The 22,574-nt window shown below is 43.4% G+C and overlaps 1 protein-coding gene across 2 annotated transcripts in view; it reads right to left on the reverse strand.

Moving 5' to 3' along the window:
* LMTK2 (lemur tyrosine kinase 2) overlaps window positions 1–13,203 on the reverse strand; it is an 89,838-nt gene extending 76,635 nt beyond the window's left edge. The window contains exon 1 of one of the 2 annotated variants that reach the window (XM_025863589.2): window positions 12,864–13,203. In XM_025863589.2, the coding sequence (XP_025719374.2) occupies window positions 12,864–12,945 (82 nt within the window). In that variant the 5' untranslated portion in view covers window positions 12,946–13,203. Of the gene's footprint in view, window positions 1–12,857 lie in introns of both variants that reach the window. The other variant, XM_025863588.2, reaches the window with a different exon arrangement.
* Between the last annotated feature and the right edge of the window lie 9,371 nt (window positions 13,204–22,574).

Consider the following 22,574-nt stretch of genomic DNA (forward strand, 5'->3'; position numbering starts at 1 on the left):
CACCGACTAGGATGGAGACTACCACAGAGGAGTTCATCTAACATGGTAACAGTTCAACCAAAGGAATGTCAGGCTTACAGGACTTCAGTGACACGACTCTGCCCCTACCCTGGGGAAAACCATGACACGGATAATATTTTACAAGCCAGAATCTTAATTAAGTTGATGGCATAGTTAGGTTGTGGAGTCATCGAGAGTGCTCAGATGTCTGTCACAGCTCTGAATCAGGACCTTCCTGCAGTCCAGGAAGCCAGCTCAGGAAGAGGCAGCATCTGGTCCCAGTTTCCCAGGGCTTCTTCCCCTATAACTGATCACTTCAGTGTCCCGCTAATATCTAAGGGAAAGGACATTCTGTCTTTCCATATGACTTCCTGTTGAAATGTGGAGAAGTGTACAGACAGATCAATGGCAGTACTGGATTCACAACACTTAGCCAATACAATTTCTGCACAATAGGACCCAAAGGATGGGAGAAATGACCTAAATGTGTGCTCCTTACTTCCCAGGTAGGGCAGACCTTAAGTACCCTAGAAAAACATGTCTACCTTTTCCTTAAATTTTCCTACAAGACCTTGATATAGAATCTATGGTCTCAGAAACTCTCTAGCTTCCTAAGGTCTAATTTAAATTCTTGCTAATATAATTGTAATGTATTCTTAGGCAATGTGTCTTTGAAAGTTCTCTCTTCAGACAGGAAGCAGATTGTGATGGATGCAACCGACTGGCCACTGGAATGGCTGGGACTTAGGGATGGGTACAGAGAATTCATTATACTCCTCTGCCTACTTTTGTGTATGTTCAAAATTCCCCATAATAAAGTTTTATTTTTTAAGTACTATCTTTGTAACAAAGCCAGAAATTGCTTATGACACTGACCTTGACAAGGTTCTGTAGTACATGCAGGCAAGATTACCGAGGGTTTCCTATCTGATAATGCTTCACTGATATGTCTTTGTATTAAATTTAAAAAATAAACCCAATGACAACTTAACCCAATATAACCAGGTGCCTCCAGACACTCACGTGTCCGGCCTAAGATAAAAGATCAATAGATAAAAGAGCTATGGGGGTGGGGTGTCTCCTAGCCACACAGCTGCCCCATCACCCTACTGTGAAGTCCACCAGTCAGCAAGTCCCACCCAACACATCCTTCATTCAGCAAATGTTTACTAAACATCTTCTATAGGACAGGCATTGCTATAGGTTCTGGGAATCTAGAAGACCCCACACTCACAGCTTACATTCTTGTGCAGGGAGACAGACAATAAGCAGGTAAATACATATACAGCATCTCAGACGGTGATAAGCAACGTGGAAAAATTAAGCAACGGATTGGGGAGATTCATTATTTTATATAAAGCGACTGGGGAACACATTTCTGATATTACAATTAACCCAAGAAATGATAGTGATTTGGCCCCAGGTAGTTACATAATTCATGTTGGTACTTAAATTGTGCTTACTACGTGTCCAATCCCACAACAATCCAAACTCACCCAATCCCACAACAAGCCTTTGCAGTAGGTACTATTATTAGCCTCGTTTTAAAATGAAGAAACTGAGCAACGCAGAGGTGAAGGTGCTTCTCCAAGGTCACAGCACCTATGTGACACTGTTACACCAATAAAGTTATCCAAAACCAAAGCTCTGTAGAAAATTATGTATGTTAAGTTGTTCTATTATGTATTATGTGTTTACCGAGAAGGGGTCCAGGAGAAAACGCAGATGACAAAGAAGGATGCCCCTGATGACTAACCCCCAGAAGGAAACCAGGGCTGGAAAAGGATGGGATTTAGGGCATAAATCAAGAAGGTAGTCTTAAGGAGCCGAGAAAAAGAAGAGAAAAATGACATTTGTCTATGACTCCACATATGTTTCTCAATACCTATCTGTGAATCTTAAAAAGTATACACAAAATATCTGCTCAATGAGCATTATTCTTGGGATCCACAGCACTCCAGCAGATTCTAAAAAGGACCCATTCCTCCACAAAAGCATATAAATCGATGGTGTTTGAAGTATTTTTCATGTTTACAAGTTTATGATTACATTTTCTAAAGGTCAGAATTATTTTTATCACCTTTAATTAAACAGTGCAACTTCATTTCATAGGTGGAGACTAAAACTAATTTTTTTAAAGATTTTATTTATTTGAGAGAGAGTGCGAGCGGGCACAAGCAGGGGAGGGGCAGGGGGAGAGGGAGAGGCAGACTCCCTGCTGAGCACGGAGCCCAATGCAAAGCGCAAGCCCAGGAGCCCAGGATCATGACCTGAGCCAAAGGCAGATGCTTAACCCAGTGAGCCACCCAGGCTCCCCTAAAGCGTTATTCTTACAAATTTTTTTAAAAAATTTTAAAAAGCCCATGAATGTGGGTTTTGGGCCTCTTTCCAGAAGTCTGCACTTTAGCTTCCTAATTTTCAATAAACAATTATCTTTAGTACTTCAAGAATCAATTATATGACAACTACATTTAAATTTCATCTTGGGGGTTCCTGGCTGGCTCAGTCAGCTGAGCGACCGACTCTTGATTTCCCAACTCTTGATTTCGGCTGAGGTCATGATCTCAGGGGCGTGGGATCAAGCCCCACATCGGGCTCCTGCTCAGTGTAGAGTCTACTTGAGATTCTCTCTCCTTCCTCTGCCCCTCCCACTTGTGCTTTCTCTCTCTCTCTCAAATAAATTTAAAAGAAAGCAAGAAAGGAAGAAAGAAAGAAAGAAAAGAAAGAGAGATAGATCCAGAGGAGAAATGACTGCAATTAGTCTGTGCATGTGTACATTACACAAATGAAAGCGTTCTGAGGGTACTAAGCTGTGCACTTGGTGAACAGGGGGCTCTGGCTGTTAAGGGCCCTCCTTCTGGATCAGGTCTGCCACTGACTAGCAAAATGGGTTCAAACTCACTACTGAACTTCTTTGGGCCTTAGTGGCCTCACCTCTCGGCTGGCAAGTCAGCTTTAAAATTCTCTATACAAGGATTTATAATTCCACAATTTTATGAGTCTACCAAGTACCTGTATGGTTAATACCAGAAATCAGATCTTTTATTAAAGTTTTCTTTTTCTTAAAGAAAATGAAGTCAAACCACAGATTTCTGGAGTGCACCCGGGCACCAGGCCTCTGGTGGAGCATTCCCAGGGGACTATTTTGGTTAAGTTTGTTATTTTTCTGTGCCTCACTAGCAATCAGTGTCCTGGTGTTGCCTTTTAATAATAGTCTGAAGTGAGAGTCAAGTGGGGCTCTGCGCTGTGACTGGCAGGCTGGATCCTTGGAAAGTAACCGTTGTTGCTGACACAGAGAACCATCCTACACAGGCACACTGCCAGGTGGAACCAGGAAGAGGGATTTTTTTTTCCTTGTGAAAGGAGCACAAGCTGAATTTATCAGGGGTTTGGGGAAGAAACTGCAATGTAAAAATACTTTCAACTTAAATTCAGTGGCTCATCTGAAAGGCAACCAATAGACCACAAGGCTCTGGTTTTGCAATAAAAAAGCTGAAACTACAAAATTTCACAATTACTAACTCGTTAAAGTAGCTACTGTAAATGTGCAAAATGACTGCACACTCATCCTCCTCGACCTTCTAAGTCCAAGACACCTTAGGGATTTACTTCCTATAATTAAAGGTTGCAATGTCATCATGTCAAACTCAAGTCTCCTGGGCAGTAGAGCAAACAAGGCAAAAAGACATTCTCAGGATGACCTTTGAACACAGGCCTCAAGGAGCAAAAAAATCATAAGCTTTTAAAAAATTAAGTAACAGTGTTTTCATTTTGGATAAAAGCAACTTCCCCCTCAAAAATCACTATCATAGATGCTTGTAACTCAATTTTTTTTCTCCCACCCAAGGCATACAGATGTTGCCAAAAACAACAGTCCTGAAATATCTGTACTAGTATGTGAGCCCAGGATGTTCTTAATCAAACCGGACTGATTATACAATCATTACAATGTAGCAGTTTCAAAGATTAAATGGTGTACTTTCTTTAGCTCATCATAAGACTATTTTGTACATACCAAATACATCCACAGCAAATATACAAAAATTATCAACTGGCTAAAAAAAAAAAAGTACTCGTTGAAAAATATGAAATAGGGGCACCTGGGTGGCTCAGTCAGTTAAGCGTCTGCCTTCAGCTCAGATCATGATCCCTGAGTCCCGGGATCGAGCCCCGTGTCGGGCTCCCTGCTCAGTGGGGAACCTGCTTCGCCCTCTCCCTCTGCTAGTGCTCTCTTTCAAATAAATAAATAAAATCTTAAAAAAAAAAAAAAAAGATATGAAATAGGCTACAAATCCCAGGCTATGCTAAAATAAACTAGCTTAGAAAAATAACCTTTCTGAAAGCAAGACATTGATGACATGATATTATCCTGGAAAGAAACAACCCTGAAAGTTACTGAACAGGTCACGAATCCAGGGTTCTCACGAGAGTGCACACATCTCACCTGGGGAATCAGGAATGTCCCTGAGTTACGCCTGCTCTAGCTTCATTTCCTGGCTGAGCTGAGCTCCAGCAGGCAAAACCCTGGTCAGTCCAGGGCTGGCACGTTTAACCACGAGGCTCTCAGCACACAACTCTGGTATCTGACTGTCAGGCTACCAGCTCGCAGTTTTTACCAGTTATTTATACAGGATATTCATAAAACATAAAGAGGTCATTATTTATACCGACTTCCAGAGAAGGGGTGAAACTAAAAAAAAAGGAGGGGCATTTAGAGCTATAACTGTTCTGCCCTGCAGTGTTTTAATTCCTTTGTGGTTATCGCATACCTACTTTTCACAGGAAGATTCCTCAGATCGATAGCCACATACCGTGGTCAGGAGCAGAAGTTTCTCCAGAACTCAAGTGTTGACATTAATTTTTAAAATTTAAATTGTTCTTCCTTCCTTGAGTCTCACTAGTTACCCAAGTCAATGGATTTCCACCAAGTAACTGATTTTATCTTATCTCTAGTACAAGATAAAATATTTATGTTGTGAGGGCAGAGAAATCACCAAAAAAGTTATTATAAATGCAGATTTCCAGACCAGCCTCCAGAATTCTGATTCCGTTAGTCTGTTTGTGGTCCAAAAATCTGCATTTCTACAAATACCTCAGTGACCTTCATGCAAGTCCTGCTTTATAAAAATATCTTCACTTTTTCCTGAAACATTTTCAGTTCATCAGGTACTATGGCATTTACATCAAAGCAAGGGGGTGGTCAAGCTAGTAGGAAGCATAGAGGTGAACAAGATTCACCACAAATAAAAACTGCTGATGCTGCGTGATGGGTACACGAAGATCCACTATATAATTTACTCCACCTTTGAATATGTTTGAAATTATCCAGAACAAAAAGTGAAAAGAAATGAAAAGCTCTGTAAACAGATCAAGTCTACAGCTCCTTCTGAACTTTTACCAATTAAAAAATCACCAATTAAAAGGAGTTACTTACAATCCTTTTCAACAATTGCCAAAGCTGACCACCCCCAAAATAATTCTAATTAAATTCTTAAGCCTAAAAGGTTTCCCTCATATTCTCAGAGATTAGACTGCCTTTTGGGACAGTAAATCACATCTATCTTTCAAATATCTTATTGCTCTAAAAATAAAAATAACATCCCACCAATATCATTATGTCACAAACATGGGATGTAGAGTGCTTATGGTAAAGCTCATAGTTGGTTAACAGATGGTTAAGGGACAGGGAGAAAATATGGGCAGGGCCCTTCCAAGTCATTTGTGCCTAAGAGACCCTTCACCTTTCCAAAATCTCTTTCTCTCTTCTTCCCAACACGTAGGATTAGCTATAGGAAGGAGAAGATCAAAACCCCATTATACATGCCCCAGTAGCAGCAAGCAAATCCAGGACCCAAATCTTGGTTTCTAATATCATTCTCCAAAAAAAGGAACCAGCCTGAAGAAATGGCTAATTCTAGGGCTGGACAGGGAAATATACAAGATGAGCCTACAGCTTCTTCAGTGTCAGAAAGTAAAGTGCTAATAAAAAGGTGGGGATGGCGGTACCAGAGCCAACTGAAGGAGCTCCCAATGGCCAAAGCTGGCACAATTTGAGCAACAAAATAAATAACCTGGTATTGGATTATAACCCCAAATGTAAAATCAATATCCATGTGTCCACTCTGATATAAATAACTGAGTAAGAAAATTAATGGGAAAGAAGAGTTAAATCTCCCATACCAAAGAATTCCAGATAATGTATATAGGTACTTGCCCAGGAGGTGGAGCGTAACTCACCACCCCTTAAATGTGGGCTGTACATGTACCATGGAGAAGGGAAGGAAAAGAAACTTTGCAGTGGAGAAAGCTGACAAACAGGTCATCACAGTCAGGTGATCACATGACCAGAAATGTTGAAAGCATGTACTCTTGACACGATGTGATTAGAATGGCACTTAATCTCTGTGGTCTTCCTCCCAAAAACATATGACCCCAGCCTAATCAATGAGAAAAACTCCTCAAGAACTGTCAAGATCATCAAAAAAGAGGAACACGGCAAAGGAGCCTAAGGAGACATGACACCTAAATGTAATGTGGTATCCTGGAACAGAAAAAGGACACTAGGGAAACACTAAATAAATATGAATGAAGTATGGACTTCAGTTAATAATCACGTATTCATATTAGCTCCTCCCCACACAGATATAAGCTGTTAAGAAGGAAAACTGGGTAAAGGATACACAGGAACTCTTTGTACTGTCTTTGCAACTTTTCTGTAAATCTAAAATTGTTCCAAAAGACAAGGTTTATTATTAAAAATAAGACAACTATAAATGGCCTCATTCCAGGCGGTGGGCTGTGGATGGATGAAAAGCAAAGTCGGCAGGAGAATGAGAGGCTGTGAGCTTACATCCTCTCCTTTTAGCTCACGCACTCTCTGGAGTACTGGTCTGTGCACTTCGGTCTCCGGCACCATCCCCACCCACAAACTTTGCCCGAGCATCCGTACCCAGTGAGATACCATGCAAACCAGAAATACGGAGGATATAGGACACAGTCCTTGCAGTCGGGGTGAAGAGACAAGTCTTAAAGAAATGAGTGGTATTTGCTAAATGCAAATGGTAGACTGGTACAGACAATCCAAACCTTTCTGATCAGAGCCCATCAGTAAATTTTCTTTACATTCCTTTCATTTCGTGCACGCTGATTTACAAAGCATAAAAAATGTGTTAGTGTACCAACATATTCTGTACCTTAAAAAGTCACGTAAGTCAAAATTTTTACTGAGGCTCCAATGTTTTCATCCCGCACCCCACGGAACATCTTGTTCCACAAGTGAACACCCTAGTAGGAGTTCACTGGGGAAGGGAGCCTCTAGGATCTGGGTAAGAAGAAAGGTCTTGGTAGGGAGACTGGGGCAGCAAAGAGGTGAAAAGAAAAGACCAGAGAGAGAAAGACGACAGCACAGAGGTGATGGGAGAAGCCAGACAACAGAGAGAATATATGGAGAGCTGGGAATAATTTACAAATGAGAAGCACGTGAACTTCGCTCTTAAAGTGCCACGAAAGGTGGAGAGTGGAGGCAGGGACCACAGATGCCCTACAGCAGAAATCTGGTTGCACTGACCTTTCCTGACCAAGGCTTCCCAAAGTGGGGTCTGACGTTGGAGGCCAGGGACTACTCTAGCCCCACATGGTCTCAGTGCACCTATCTGACTGGATGGTAATTTAGGGCTTTTAAACAAACACGTATTATATGGTAAAATGCAAAACCTGCCAAACTGTCAAAAATAAAAGGTGTGCCACCACTATCCCCCCAAGCCCCAGGAGGGCGGAAGAGTAAAGAGTCACTCTTTTGTCGTGGGGGGGGGGCGGGGAAGAGTGGCTGAGCACTGGCTTAGACCAAGATGGGCCAGGGAGAAGGAGAGGTACTCCCCATGTTGTGGTTTGGGGCACCTGAGGCATCTGGCATCAACAATTCTCATTTTTCCCATTTGAACCACAATAAAGGTCAAATTAAATTTGGAATCTCTGCATTGTGCTAACCTTTGGGGAAAAAAAAACTTTTTTTAAACACTGAGGTTATTTTTCTGATATGCCTATTCTTTGTGGCAAAGAACTGTAATGCCAAGGCACAGCGCCAAATTAGTCACTTGCTAACAATTTAAAAATACTTCACTCTAATATTTTGCTCCGATGCACTGATTTTACCATATTTCCTCAGTTTTCTCTTACAGTGTCTTCATATGAAGGTTTACAGAAAAGTTGAGAATAGAAACTAAAAACGACCCTAGATAGGAGTGTGTTTTAAACCAGGATCATTTGTACAACTTCTCCTCTTTCTAATATTCCTTTCCTCATGCTTAAGTAAAAAATAAACCTCTTAAGGGGCGCCTGGTTGGCTTAGACGGGGGAGCTTGTGGCTCTTGATCTTGGTGTTGTGGGTTTAAGCCCCACGCTGAGTGTGGAGATTACTTAAATAAACTTAAAAAAATAATAAGATAAATAAACATTTTAAGAAAAGGCACAGCTAAAAGACTACAAAAATACATGATTTTAAAAGAGAGGGAGGAAGCAACTCAGTCACATTCATCTCTCCAAATGACACTTTCTAAGGGCCCAGCTTAGCGGGCTGTTTTCAGGGATGCTTTATGCTGTTTGGATCAGCTAAACCTGCATTGCTTGTGGTTCCTTTATGTACATTAAAACCAGAAACTGTTCACATGCAAGAGCTTTAATAATCTTGACATTTAAAAACAGGTTTATTACATAAAAGTGGACTAATCCAGATCATCCTAAAAATTTCTAGCACAATTCCCCAACATTATGAATTTCAAGAAATAACAATACCAGCCTATGTATTATCCTTAAATAAGCCAGATTTCTCTGTGAAGGATCTCTTCTTCACCCATCATACAAGTTATTTTAAGTAACAAAGGTTTTTAAATCCGGTAAACTCTAGACATGCCATGATAAGCAGCTACCACTTTGAGCTCCTTCTCTGAACCATACCACTTACCATTAGTCGATTACATGGTAACCCACCAATTTTACAAGGAAATCTGAAGCAATTAAGAAGCCTAACGTAGCAGACATGGCACACCACCATGATATAACCTCCTACAACCCTCAGGGTAAATATCATCATCCTTTTTCTGAGTTGAGTTCTGAGAAGCTTGGAGAGGTCAAGTAACTGGCCCAAGGTCTCAACACTGTTGAAGTGGCAAGGGAAGGTCTCCCACCCAGACTGACTCCAAAGCCCACGCTCTGTCCATTCGCAACACCCGCTCCTCCTGTGACCGGTTCACGACTTTCACTCTTAACGGGACTCAAAGGCTGGCTTCTTTTGATATGTCCACCTACAAGGACTTTTTTGAAAACTCATTTGTTGCAGAACCCTGGCCACCCCATAGACTACATTTCATTTACGTTACAAAGTCTTTTTTGTGACATGTTACAGCTGCTACCTAAGTGACATAGCAGGCCCAAGGACTCCCTAAATTTCAAGAGAATTGCATGAACAGTCAGCACATTGATATCAGCAAAACTGTAGGGATTTGATAACTTCAATGCTGATCAACTACAAAACTGTTGGACAGACTTCCTATTACTGTGCAAATGAGCATATTTAGTTAACCAAAAAACACCACCAGCTGAGAGCAACTACATTCCCAACCGAAATCAAATCTCAAGCCCTACAGCCATAAATCCTGAAATAATCTGCATGGAAAGCCTGATGAAAATCATTTTTATTTCTCAGAAGCTATTGAAATAAACACAAAAATTCACACTTTTAGAAAGCACTTCCTTTACTGCAGAATCTTTTTCGAGATCCAAGACTGTTTGTTTAATCTAAAACGAGAGCCCCGGTTTCACAAGCTGCTGTTTAATAAGTAGCCGAGTCCCACCGGCTTCACAGACTTCCGTGAGCTCCTTTATCTGGAACTGCTAAAAGCTTCCTCTGTACTCGGTGACCTAATATGCCACAAAACAATAGAAGTGGGTTTCCTTGTCTAACCACTATCCTAATATTAATAACATACTGTGGACTTAGAGGAATGCCTTCACAAATACAAACAGAAGATCTTTCTTTATGATGTGGATCGCAAGAATCTTACGAAAGGTGCATAAATGTTTTCTAAGAGAAGAATGATCTGATAACTATGACCAGGAGAAAATAATTTCTCAACTGTAGCCGTAGTTCAGTAATTTCACTATGTGTGAAAACAGTGGATTTTTTCCCTTTATGGAAGCTTCCTAGTGAGGACCAACGAGATCTCCATCTGTGTAACAAGGGCCCTTGCAGAAATAGACATTCTCAGGAAGAGGCCCCCAAAGAGGGCGAAAGCAACTCCCAGAGCAATAGAGAGGCCCAAAATAAAGTTCAAGCAAGAAATGCCTTCCTTGTACACCTGAAACAAATGTAACACTGTATGTTACCCAACTGGAATTAAAATAAAAACTTAAAAAAAAAAAAAAAAAAGAAATGCCTTCTTGCCGATGGGCAAAGGCAATTCACATATTTACAAAGCTTAATTTTGAATGAATGGGTAAATACCCTTTTCAACTTCCAAACCTAGAAATGAATTTTGGCTGAATTTTAGTTAACTGACTCATTTCTTTCTCCATGCAAATTCAAGCGTTTTTTTCCAACCTATTTTTGATAACCCATGCTTTCTTTAAGGCACTATTAACCAGTTCGAAATTTACGTAGAAAGAATTAATGCCAAGGAGACAAAAGAAACTATGCGATGGATCTATCCTTAATATGAAAATGGCCAGTCCCCCAGATAATCAAAGGCTTGAGAGTTACTATGTTTTCAACATTTAACTGCTCTTTTATCTAGCATATATGTTCAAGAGAGGTTCCTCTTTCTTAACCAGTGAGATCACTTCCCAGGATTAGCTCAAAGGTTTCTTTATTCTTCTTGGCCTAATACATCTTCATCAAGAATCCATCTCCGTTACCAGAATTAACAATCTCTTTTGGATGGAAATATAAACCCCCAAATCTATGTGTGATTATGCATCTTTTCCACAGAATTTAACCTTAGATACCTGTCATTCATATGCTATATGTCTAATTATATACCTTCTGAGCAACAGAACATGAAGGAAAAAATCTGCAAAAGCTGCTATAAATCAGCAAATATTTCTTTATGCTCTATGTCAGAATTTGGTATTTCTATTTATGGATTAATTTTCCTGATTGTTTTGTTTTCCAATGCTCCCAAAAAACCTCAGATTTTATAATTCACACCTCCATAAAACAGTGGAAGAATGGAATAAAAATCATGTTAAGAGGTTTATAGGCAGACACATTTCCATGGGTTCTCACACAGAACCTGTTTTTCAAAAAATATAAAAATTTAAGTGCAAAGTCATCCGGAAACTTCTTGAATCCCTCACTAAATACTCTTTGTCCACTATCCTACTCTAGTGCTAATTTTGAATTTCACCATCAGTTTCTTTCAATATTAACATCAACATCTTTCCATACAGTCTTTTATAACTTCCCAGGTACTTTCTGTTACTCTTATCTGGGGAGCATATACTTCTAATAACATTCATTTTTCTTATCTATCAGATCAGAAAACAGAAATCACCTAACAAATATTTGATCTAAGGCAGTGGCAAAAATTCAGCCATACATTACATGGTACAACGGTAACAGTTAATACTCAAAGGGCACTCAATGACATAACCTGGTGTAGCACTGGAAACAATTATACATAACTTTCATTGTAGTTGTATACATAACTTTCATTTACTGGGGAAGGTAACTTCCACATTGTGTACTCAGTGAACATCATTTAAAAATAACTCTTAACCTCAGGAGTACGCCTAAACACTTACAAGGCTTTAAGTGGGGAAGTGGAAAAATGACACAACTAGGGGAATCCAAGACCTGGGTATTTGATGTAGCTCCGCCTACAATTTAGCTGTGTCACCTTGGGTAGGTCATTTGACCCCCAGGGCCTCAGTATCTTCAACTGCAAAATAAAGATACCAGACTCAATTTTCTTTGAGGTCTCTTCCAATACTAAAATTTCACGAATCTAGGAAATTTCAGTCTCTCCTTATTAAGGATAAGCACTAGATCTTAACCCAGATTTCTTTTTCCTTTAAAAAAAAAAGAAAATAACCCAAGTTGGGATGCTTTCCTGGGGTAAAGTTTTATCTGGGAGAATAAACCACAACTGAAAACGATGTCTAGAATATGGGGAGAAAAAGAGAAAATCACACCCTGACGTAGCTAAAATAGAAACTTCAATCACCCTTGGACCATTCTGTCAATAGTTATTCAAAGGCTGCTACTCTAATCACCGGCTTCCTAAAATAGAAATATTTACAGAGTTGTTTCCTTCTCATCCCCAGAGATTCAATCCGAATAAAAAGCACAGAGTCCAAAATCAATTTACAACTTCAGAACAAGTTGCAGGGAGCGAAGGAAACTCGCAACACATCTCACCAAGTCATTTGCATTTAAGTAGGATTAGGGCTAAGAAACGGTTCTTATTATAAGATGTGAGAAACGCACAGAAGGCAGGTGACATCTGAAAGGGAAGCAGAACTGCCAGAAAGGGATGTAGGCTGAGGACCTTCGGGCAACAGGTTCAGAGCTGATACCGCAGCCTACCCCGGGAGGGATTGTCAATCCCTGCCACCCCGCTCGCCGCCCTCCCCGGGCCCAACCGCATCGCCTCGCCCCCGCTTCGGCCCTGGAGAGGCTGCCCGCTCCCCCACCCCACGCCCCTGCGGCAGAAACCTCCCTAATCGCTCGCTTCCCCGGGCCTCCCTCCCCGGCAGGCCCTCCGATTCCTCGGCGCCGACGCCGGACCGGGCCCGCAGCCTCCTCCCCGGCCACCCCCGTCGCAGTGGCCCCGCAGCTCCGTCCCCGCAGCTCGCCCGCTCACCTGCACCTGTTTGCGGAAGTGGCGCGGCCCCCGCACTGCCGGCGGCCAGGAGCAACAGCAGCAGCAGCAACGCCGGCGGCCCCGGCATCTCGCCTACGGCGCGGCCCCGGGACCGGCTCTCGGGTCGCCTTCCGTCGGTCCGTCAGTCAGTCGGTCCTGCCTGCCTCAGCGGCACCCGCGCCGGCTGCTCCTGAGCACACGTCGCTTCGGCCAAACCGTAGCCTGGCTCCTGGTCCGCACCCGCCGCCCGGGCCACAGAAACACCATCCTTCCCGCCCGCCCGCCCGTGCTGCCGCCGCCGCCCCCTCTCAAAAGCAGCAACGGCAGCAGCCCTGCGGAGCCACGGGCCAGAGCAGCCGCGCTCCCGCCGCCATGATGGGCTGCGTCATGTGACGTAGGGCGGGGGCGGGACGCCGTGACGAACAGCCCAGCCAGCCAATCGTCAGTTCCACACCGGCTGGAGCGGCCCCGCCCACCATCCTGAAAGAGGGAGGTTGGCGGCCGGTGCGCCCCCTGCAGACGGAGGAGTGCGTGGGCAGCGGGTAATGCCGACAATTATTTTAATTTTTAAAATACAGGGAAGTATAAAGGAGACAATAAAAAGCATTCAGAATCCATATGAATTTTTTTCAATATTTTAAAAGGAGCAAAAGTAGGCCTGTTTTGTCTTCTGCCTTTTTTACTTGTCATAGCCGTTTTAGGCCCTTCTCCTTAGGTTGACCTACACATCCTATCTGCCATCAAGGATACTTGGGCTTCCACTTCAGTTCAACAAGAATAGAATGGCTCTCCCCTCACACCCACTGACTCAGCTCCTGAGCTCAAGATGTACCCTTTGCCAAGAGTGCCCTTCCTGTCCTCTCGGCCACCTGGCACACTCTCTTTTCGCTGTCAAGAGTCACCTGAAGGATGACGTCATCTAAGAAGGCCCCGCCCAGCCCCCAGAGAAATGACTGGCATCTCCTAGTGCCTCGCCCTGTCCCCAGACTGCTATCCCAGCTGCCGTACATTGTTTCTGTGACTGTAAGCTCCCTGAGGACAGGAACTGTGCCCACATCAGTGGGAGCCCCCCAGGGGCTGGCTCCGAGGAGTTATTTCCTGAAGGAATAGTGCCCGGTTCTGGTGCTGGGCACGCCCAGCTGCCAACCTCTCCCCAGCAAGAGACAAAGTCCAGCCAACAGGTGAGGAGAGACCATAGTCCTGCAGAAAATGTAGAGAAAGCTGAGGGATATGGAGTCAGTTTAGTGCTAGATGAGCATGCATCTCTAGGGGTCTGGCATCCAGCAGATACTGTAAATGTTTGCAAGGCTGAGCTGGGTGCATACATGAGAGTTCTGTCAGTGGTATACTGGAACCAGCTGGTATCAGCTCATGAGAGCCAATTGTTAAATCTCCAGGAATTTTGCATGCCACTTGTTAGATACAGTCATTGTTAAAGAGAAAGCACCTTCCAGGCAGAAGCAACGAAATAGTTAGAGGCCTGGAGGTTGGGGAAATGCTGGGCTTTTCTGGAGAATGTACTTGTACCAGTTTGTGCATGAGAGGAACTGATTTGAATCTTATCAGATGGAGCTCTATAAACTGCAGGCAGGGGAGCCCAGTTCTCCAAACTCCTCAAATGTCCATCCTAAATGTCAGCTCTCTGCAGTGCTAAACCAGCACTGGACACACAGACAACGCCCCAGGGAATATTTGTTGAATGATTAAGGCAAGCCAATAAACACCTAAGTAAACAAATAGCTGGAATGTGAAATAATGTGTTAAAGCGTCCTTGCCTGCCTGCTGATCTCTGTTTGGGAAAGGGGAGGTAGGCAAAGGTCTGGAAAAGAGATGCAATCACCCTGTTGTGCTTCTACTTCTAGGAGGAAGCTCTGGACTTGAAGCCAGGGAATGCTCATGCTGGGTGTTGGGAGGAGTCACGGTGCTTATTTGCAGCAACGCTAGCCCAAGCAAGGCCCTGCCTCATAATCTTTGTGCTTGTTAATTATAATTAAAGTGCACCCCAACAGCATCATGTCCCAAAGCAGGTTTCATTATCACTTGAGCAAAGCCCAAATTAAACTTTTTTCACTTCACAGAGCAGGAGTTAAGGTACACATTCCTCAGAGGGCGTCTAATGGAAACATTTACCCTACCATCCACCTCACCACTCGAAACTTTGCCAGTGCTTCTCTCGAAGATTTCCAGTTAGAGAACGTATAAAACAATTGAAAACCTGTTTGCTTTGTTTAGTTTCACCTAGGAATCAGAAAATAGCCTTTGGCACAATTTGGGGTTAGATCCCTAAACTGAGAAGCAGTATCTTGCAGTGTGTTCCTATAGCTGTTCTCACCTGTGCTCAGCCTTTTCCAGTTTTCTTCCCTGCCAGGCCATCACTTGGACAACCCTACTGGCGTTCTTGTCCTGCCAGCAAGTTCGCACTGAGGGCTAGATGCTGAGGGATATGGAGTCAGTTTAGTACTAGATGAGCATGCATCTCTGGGGGTCTGGCATCCAGCAGATACTGTAAATGTTTGCAGGGCTGAGCTGGGTGCATACATGAGAGTTCTGTCAGTGGTGTACTGGAACCAGCTGGTATCAGCTCATGAGAGCCAATTGTTATCTCCAGGAATTTTGCATGCCACTTGTTAGATACAGTCATTGTTAAAAATGAAATTATATACACTTACAATTAAATAAATTATATTAAAAACAAAGACAATAGGGCACCTGGGTGCCTCAGTCATTTAAGTGGTGGACTCTTGATTTCAGCTCAGGTCATGATCTTAGGGTCCTGGGATTGAGCCCCAAGTCAGGCTCCATGCTCAGCAGGGAGTCTGCTTGAGGATTCTGTCTCCTCCCTCTACCCCTCACCCTCTCTAAAATAAATAAATCTTTTTAAAAAACAAAGCAAAACAACAACAACAACAAAACAAAGGTAAAAAGGACAAGCACTTCCAAAATGAAAAGCAATGAGAACACTGGCAAAAATTGTCAAAATCAACTTCTTCAAAACTAGAAATTAGCCAAAGGTTTGCAACAACACAAGGAGGATTTATTAAAGAAAAATGGCTGAATGTCAGTAAAAACTTTGAGTTTTGTGGCATTTTCGCTTGCTGTATTCCCATTCTTCTCCCGCCACCTCCATGGTAGCCTTAAAAAAACAATAACCTCAAAACCACAGTAACTGTGAAACTGAGCAGCCTAACAGCTGCAGAAAAGAACATGTTTGAAGCTCCCCCAAAAGCTGCATCCCCAGAGAACTGACAGTGTTTGACCCATCAGGCAGCCCCCAAGAAAGGCACCATTCTCAGGACTTGTCTTTATTTGATATGACTCAGAACTTCCTTAGTGCAAACAGCTCTTTCCCCAGTTTGTTGAAAATAATCAGCGGTAATTGTTTAACATTGCAGCTTCCTGAGCCAGTGATACCTGTTGGCTGGTCAAAAACTTAAAAGAAAAAATTAGGGGGATGCTTGGGTGGCTCAGTCAGTTAAGCGTCTGCCTTTGGCTTAGGTCATGATCCTGGGGTCCTGGGATTGAGTCCGGCATCGGGCTCCTTGCTCAGCGGGGAGCCTGCTTCTCCCTCTGCCTGCTGCTCCCCCAGCTATTGCTCAGTCTCTCTTTCTGACAAATAAATAAAAGAAAATCTTTAAAAAAAAGAAAAGAAAAAGAAAAAATTAGGGAATGAAGTATCAATGGGGGCTTTGAGAAGCTCCAACATATCCCTGGAAATCTAGAAAGCTATGTGCATATGCAAGGCTGTGTACATGCCCAGGAAAGACATGAGAAGGCCTAAATCATCCACCCATGGCTGATCTTGAGGCTCTGTGCAAGCAAGATGTGAAGGCTAGGGCAAAATTTTAAGCTGCAGAGCATTGAAGGCATGCCTAACACACATACAGAGACCCTTAGCAAAATTGAGGAGATATAGTGATCCAAGGCATTTAAGAAAACCTTCGTACAATCATTAACTAAACATTAAGCTAGCTAAACAGAGACATCAGTGGCCACACATAATAAAAAATATAGACTTTGCAGAATGAGTCCAGGAAAGTCACTAAACAAAGAATTGGTGACAGCGCAGTTGTTGCAACAACAACAAATAGCAACCACAAAACCAACTCTGGGGAAGGGAGATACTAGGGAAACCTGGTTTCCAGAGTTGCCATATTATGTGATTTTAAATGTCCAGTTAAAAAAAAAATTGCAAGACACAAAAACGGGAAATTATGCACCATACACAGGATAAAAGAGCAGTGAGGAAAAACTTTCCATGAGGAAGCTGAGAGGGTGGACTTAATGGAGAAAACTTTTAAATAAATAAAAAACCTATTAAAATTCACTGAAAAATAAACAAATCAGCTATTACAAATATATTCAAGGAACTAAAGGAAACCATGTCTAAATAATTAAAGGTTGCGGTGCCTGGGTGGCTCAGTCGTTAAGCGTCTGCCTTTGGCTCAGGTCATGATCCCAGGGTCCTGGGATCGAGCCCCGCATCGGGCTCCTTGCTCCGCGGGAAGCTTGCTTCTCCCTCTCCCACTCCCCTTGCTTGTGTTCCCTCTCTCACTGTGTCTCTCTCTGTCAAAAAATAAATAAAATCTTTAAAAATAAATTAAATAAATAATTAAAGGTTGATTGAAAGACATTAAAGAAGACCTGACTAAATGGAAGACATCCCATGTTCATGGATCAGAAGATTTAATATTATTAAGAAGGCAATACTCCCCAATTGATCTACAGATTCAATGCAATCCCCATCAAATGCCAACTGGCTTCTTTGCAGAAACTGAGAAGCTGATCCTAATACTCATATTGAAATTCGAGGGACCCAGAATAGTTAAAACAGTCTTGAAAAAAAGAATAAAGTTGGAGGACTCACCCTTCCTGACTACAAAGCTAGAGTAATCAAAATAATGTGATATTGGCATAAGAATAGACATACAGAACAAATAATATAACTGAGAGTATATAAATAAACCTAAATATTTATTGTCAATTGATATTCAAGAAGGGTGCCAACACAATTCATTCATTTCTCAACAAATGGTGCTGAAGCAGTACATATGAAAAGCATGAAAACAAACCCCTTCCTCATGCTATATACAAAAATTAACTCAAAATGGATCAAAGACCTACATATAAGAACTAAAACCATAAAACTCTCAGAAGAAACCATAGATGTAAATCTTCATGTTCTTGGCAATGGTTTCGTAGCCATGAATACCCACTAGCACAAGTAACAACAACAACAAAATGACAAATTGGGCTTCATCAAAATTAAAAACTTTTGTGCTTCAAGGAACACCATCAAGAAAGTGAAAAGATAATATATATTAATAATATAAATTGTTCCCAAGATGTACAATAAAGAAACGAAAAGATGCTCAAAATCATTTGGCATCAGGGAAATGCAAATGAACACCACTTCACACACTAGGTGTCTCTAATCAGAAAGACATATAATCATAGGTGTTGGTGAGAATGTACAGAAATTAGAAACCCCTACATTTCTGATGGGACTATAAAATGGTGGAGCCACTTTGGAAAATAGTCTGACAGTTTCTCAAAATGTTAAACGTAGAGTTATCATATGATCCAATAGTTATGCTCCTAGATACAGATCTAAAATAATTGAGGACATATGTTTACAAAAACCTTGCTCATCAATGTTCACAGCAGCACTATTCACAATAGCCAAGAAGTGGAAACAACCCTAATGCCCATCAGCTCATGAATGGACCAACAGAATATGGTATGTCCTTGTAATGGAATATTATTCAGCAATAAAGGACAAAAGTACTGGGGCACCTGGGTGGCTCAGTCAGTTAAGCATCCAACTCTTGATCTCAGCTGAGGTCTTGATCTCAGGGTCGTGAGTTCAAGCCCCATATTGGCCTCCATGCTGGGTGGGGAGCCTACTTTAAAAAAGTAGATAAATAAAGGAGGGAATTACCGATATGGCTACAACATGGATGAACTTTGAAAACATAATGCTAAGTGAAAGAAGCCAGTCATAAAAGGTCATATATTATATAACTCCATTCTTATGAACTATCCAGAATAAGCAGGTTCACAGGGACAGAAAGTAGGTTAGTGATTGCCTAGGGCCAAGGCGTGGTGGTGACCGCTATTAATTCTCATCATTTTACTACATTTTACTGTTATTTATGCTTTGAGCTTATTTACATATATCATAGTTGTGTAGTGAAAATACTTTATGGTAATATACTACTGCACACCTCTTCCCAACTCCAACTTCAGGGATATCACGTCTGTAGCTTGAAATAAGCCATGGGGTAAGCATTTACACCATGAAAACTGGCAAATGATACTAATTAGGGCTGTTTCCCTCCTGGAGAGCCACTTGTTACACACACTAGTGGTCTTGCCATTGGGTACCCTCTATAGGGTCTTTACCATTGCCCCTCGTTGGCTTGAATCCCTCTTGTGATTGCATTACTTTAATCCAGCCTTAGGCAAATAAGGAGACCATGCAGATTGTGGGTTGGGCTCTCCCTAGCTCTCTGCCCATCAACAAAGGCCACGTACCTCATCTCTGACTGTCCTTGGGAATGCCTTTGTGTGAAGTCCTCACCTTTCATTGCCTTCTAGATCCTCTGTCCAAAGCTGTCTGACTCAAGGACCGCTCACCAGCTATGTTTGCCTTTCAGAGCCCTGAGCCACCTCGCATTTTAGGGAGGTGCGCCCAATATTGTAAAAATCAATCAATCAACCAGTCAATATAAGAAATGCTGAGGGAGGGGCGCCTGGGTGGCTCAGTCGGTTGAGCATCTGCTTTCGGCTCAGGTCATGATCCCTGCATCAGGCTCCCTGCTCAGTGGGAAGCCTGCTTCTCCCTCTCCCACTCCCCCTGCTTGTGTTCCCTCTCTCTCTCTCTCTCTCTGTAAAATAAATAAATAAAATCTTTAAAAAAAAAAAAAAGAAATGCTGAGGGAATGCTCAAATATATGCTAAAGTTTACGTCTAACAAATTAACCCTTCTAATATACATAATGCGTAATGTAATATGACAATGCTATCTGCAAGAAAATTACGAGATTTATAAAAAGTACACAATAGACGGTGAGCTTCAGGAATGGGATACCACTTTAAAATCATATTATGAACATTTTTGCCAAGCTCATCAGTGTATATGCCTTTATTTGGAGGTGAGTTTTATTTAACAACGAGTTACAAATCACTTTTTATGTGTCAGGCACTGCTCTAAGCACTTTGTAAGTAATAAGGCTTTAAACTTTACCAAATTTTAGAATATTTTCAGCATCCCTCAAAGAAACTCTGTACCCATTAGCAGTCATTCCCCATCTTTCGCCTCCTCCAGCCCCTGGCAACCACTAATCTCCTTTTTGTCTCTGTGGATTTACCTAATCTGGACAGTTCCTTTTTTTAAATTTAATTTAATTTAATTTTATTTTATTTTATTTTTCTTTTTTTTTTTTATTTTTTTTTATTTGTGGGGGGGAGCAGAGGGAGAGAGAATCCCAAGCGGACTCCACTCTAAGTGTGGAGCCCGACATGGGGCTTAATATCATGACCCTGAGATCATGACCTGAGCTGAAATCCAGAGTCAGACACTTCACAGACTGAGCCACTCAGGCGCCCCTGGACATTTCCTTTAAACAGAATCATACAATCTGTGGCTTTCTGTGACTGTAGTAAATTATTATTCCCATTTTACAGATGAGGAACCTGAAAAACGAGAGAAGTCAAGTACTTTGGCCAAGGTCATGTGGCAGAGGCAGGATCCTAACCCAGGCAGCCTGGCTCCAGAGTCCTAACTAAGCCTCAAAATCAAAACCAAATAATGTCAAGAGCCTACATTGGAGGCCTTTTCGGAATACCAGGTGTGGGCCAAGTTGCCCAGGTGTGCCTCCCGGGTGAGAGACCCCGGTGGGGAAAGAAATGGGGGTGGGGAAAGAGTTGGGGGTGCAGTTGCTTAAAAAAAAAAATCTGTCCAATGAGAAAGACAGCATCTCCTCCTGGGATGAGCATTTGCATTTTTCTCTCTTTAGCATGCCCAGCAGCTGAATCCCTTCTTCCCATGTTGAGGAATAAGAAAGTGCCATGATATGAATCTTGGTGGGAGGAAGGTCACCTCCCACTATGAAGACCAGGGGCCAGACATGGCCTCTGGGTCCCCAGCAGCCACAGCCTGAGCGTCCTTCCGGGTCCTTGCTGGTGCTGGCAGCTTCCAGGCCGGGCCTGGTGACCTCCCACTGCACGGCCCCCTTGGTGGCTGCCTATGTCCCGAGTCCAAGTCCGGAGCCCAGACCCAGCGCCTCTGTAACTGGTCACTGCTCTGCAGTCACTTCCTGGTCCCGTGCAGGCTCTAGGAGAATCAGAAGGTCCTTGCAACCAACTCTCAGCTACTTCAAAGCTTCTGCAAAGACCCTTGGCCTCTCCTTCTTATGGATGCAGCTGGTGCCTTGGAAGCTGCCCCTAAACCAGGCCCTCAGGTGTTCATGGAGCATCACCTGTGTGTCAGTCACTGTGCTGGGCACTGGAGATGCCATGACGGACGAGACAAATGCTGGCCTTCCGCCTTGGCACCTGCGCTTTGCTGGGGACGGAAATCACACAGCTGATCACACAAGTCATGGGCAGTGCAGTGTGGGGCCAGGGAGAGGTAGTGAAGCGTAGGTACGCAAGGTGGCCTGATCCAATCCTGGGAATCAAGGAAGGCTTCTCTGAGGAGGTGATACTTGAGTGGCGATCCCAAGCATGAGCAGAAGGTAGTTTATTAGGGGAGGAGGCAGATAGAGCTCCAGATGGAGGAAGGAGCGTGGGTTTTAATGTTTTATCTCCCGTGCGTCAGAGGGGAGACTCACTGGTAGAAGGGCAGGTAAGTTTTGAGGAGGAAAGGGAAGAGTCCAGTGTGGCCCCCAGGGATTGTGGGACTGCCTTAGGAAAAGGGCGGGGTCAGGCTGGAATGCCCCTTCCCAACATCTCTGCTTGTTGGCTCCCAAATATCCTCAGAGGGGCCTCCCTGGCCACCCAGCCCTGTCACTGTCTGATCCCCAACTCAAAGTCATTACTCCTCAGAGCACTGTTCACCCTCTCTTTCACGCGTATATGCTCATCGGTATATCACCTGTCACCCCCCCCCATCAGGTTAGAAGTCCCCGGAGGGGAACCCTGGCTGTTGAGTTCCCTGCTGTGTCCGCACTGCTAGAAGACCTGGTACTGGTGGGATCTCCATCAGCCACTGAGTGGCTGTGGGGTCGTGCGTGGCATGCCGGGACCCAAGCACGTCCGCGATGCCCTCTCTCAGTCTGCAGGGCAAGCCAGCCAGAGGCAGGGCCCCGGTGGCCACATCCGCTCCTGCTGGCAGCTTTTGCAGGGAAATCTGGCACAGGCTCGCTTTCTTCCCCTCCCCCAGCCAGACACAGAGTTTGCGGTGGACTCCCTCCGTCTCTCCCACATCCGCTCTACCCCCATCTCACCACCACTGCCCAGCTGGGTCCCCAGGCTACTCTCGGGAGCTGTAATATGTGGCTTCTCCAGCTGCCCTTGGGGTCACTGCCAGTCTCCCCCCACTCCCCCTACCACCCTCCACCTTGTCCAGTGCCATCTTCCTAGACAAAGGTCTAAGGGTCACTCTTCTCCTTAAAGGTACCCAGTGGGGCCCTTGTCCACCAAGCCTCCCACCGGCCTGGGCCGGGAGCCATCCCTCAGCCTCCCTCCTCACACCAAACCTCTCACCTTGGAACC

This window comes from Callorhinus ursinus, unplaced genomic scaffold (genome assembly GCF_003265705.2).
Source record: "Callorhinus ursinus isolate GAN/ISIS: 27379988/994484 unplaced genomic scaffold, GSC_fseal_2.0 scaffold70, whole genome shotgun sequence".
Lineage (NCBI taxonomy): Eukaryota > Metazoa > Chordata > Mammalia > Carnivora > Otariidae > Callorhinus > Callorhinus ursinus.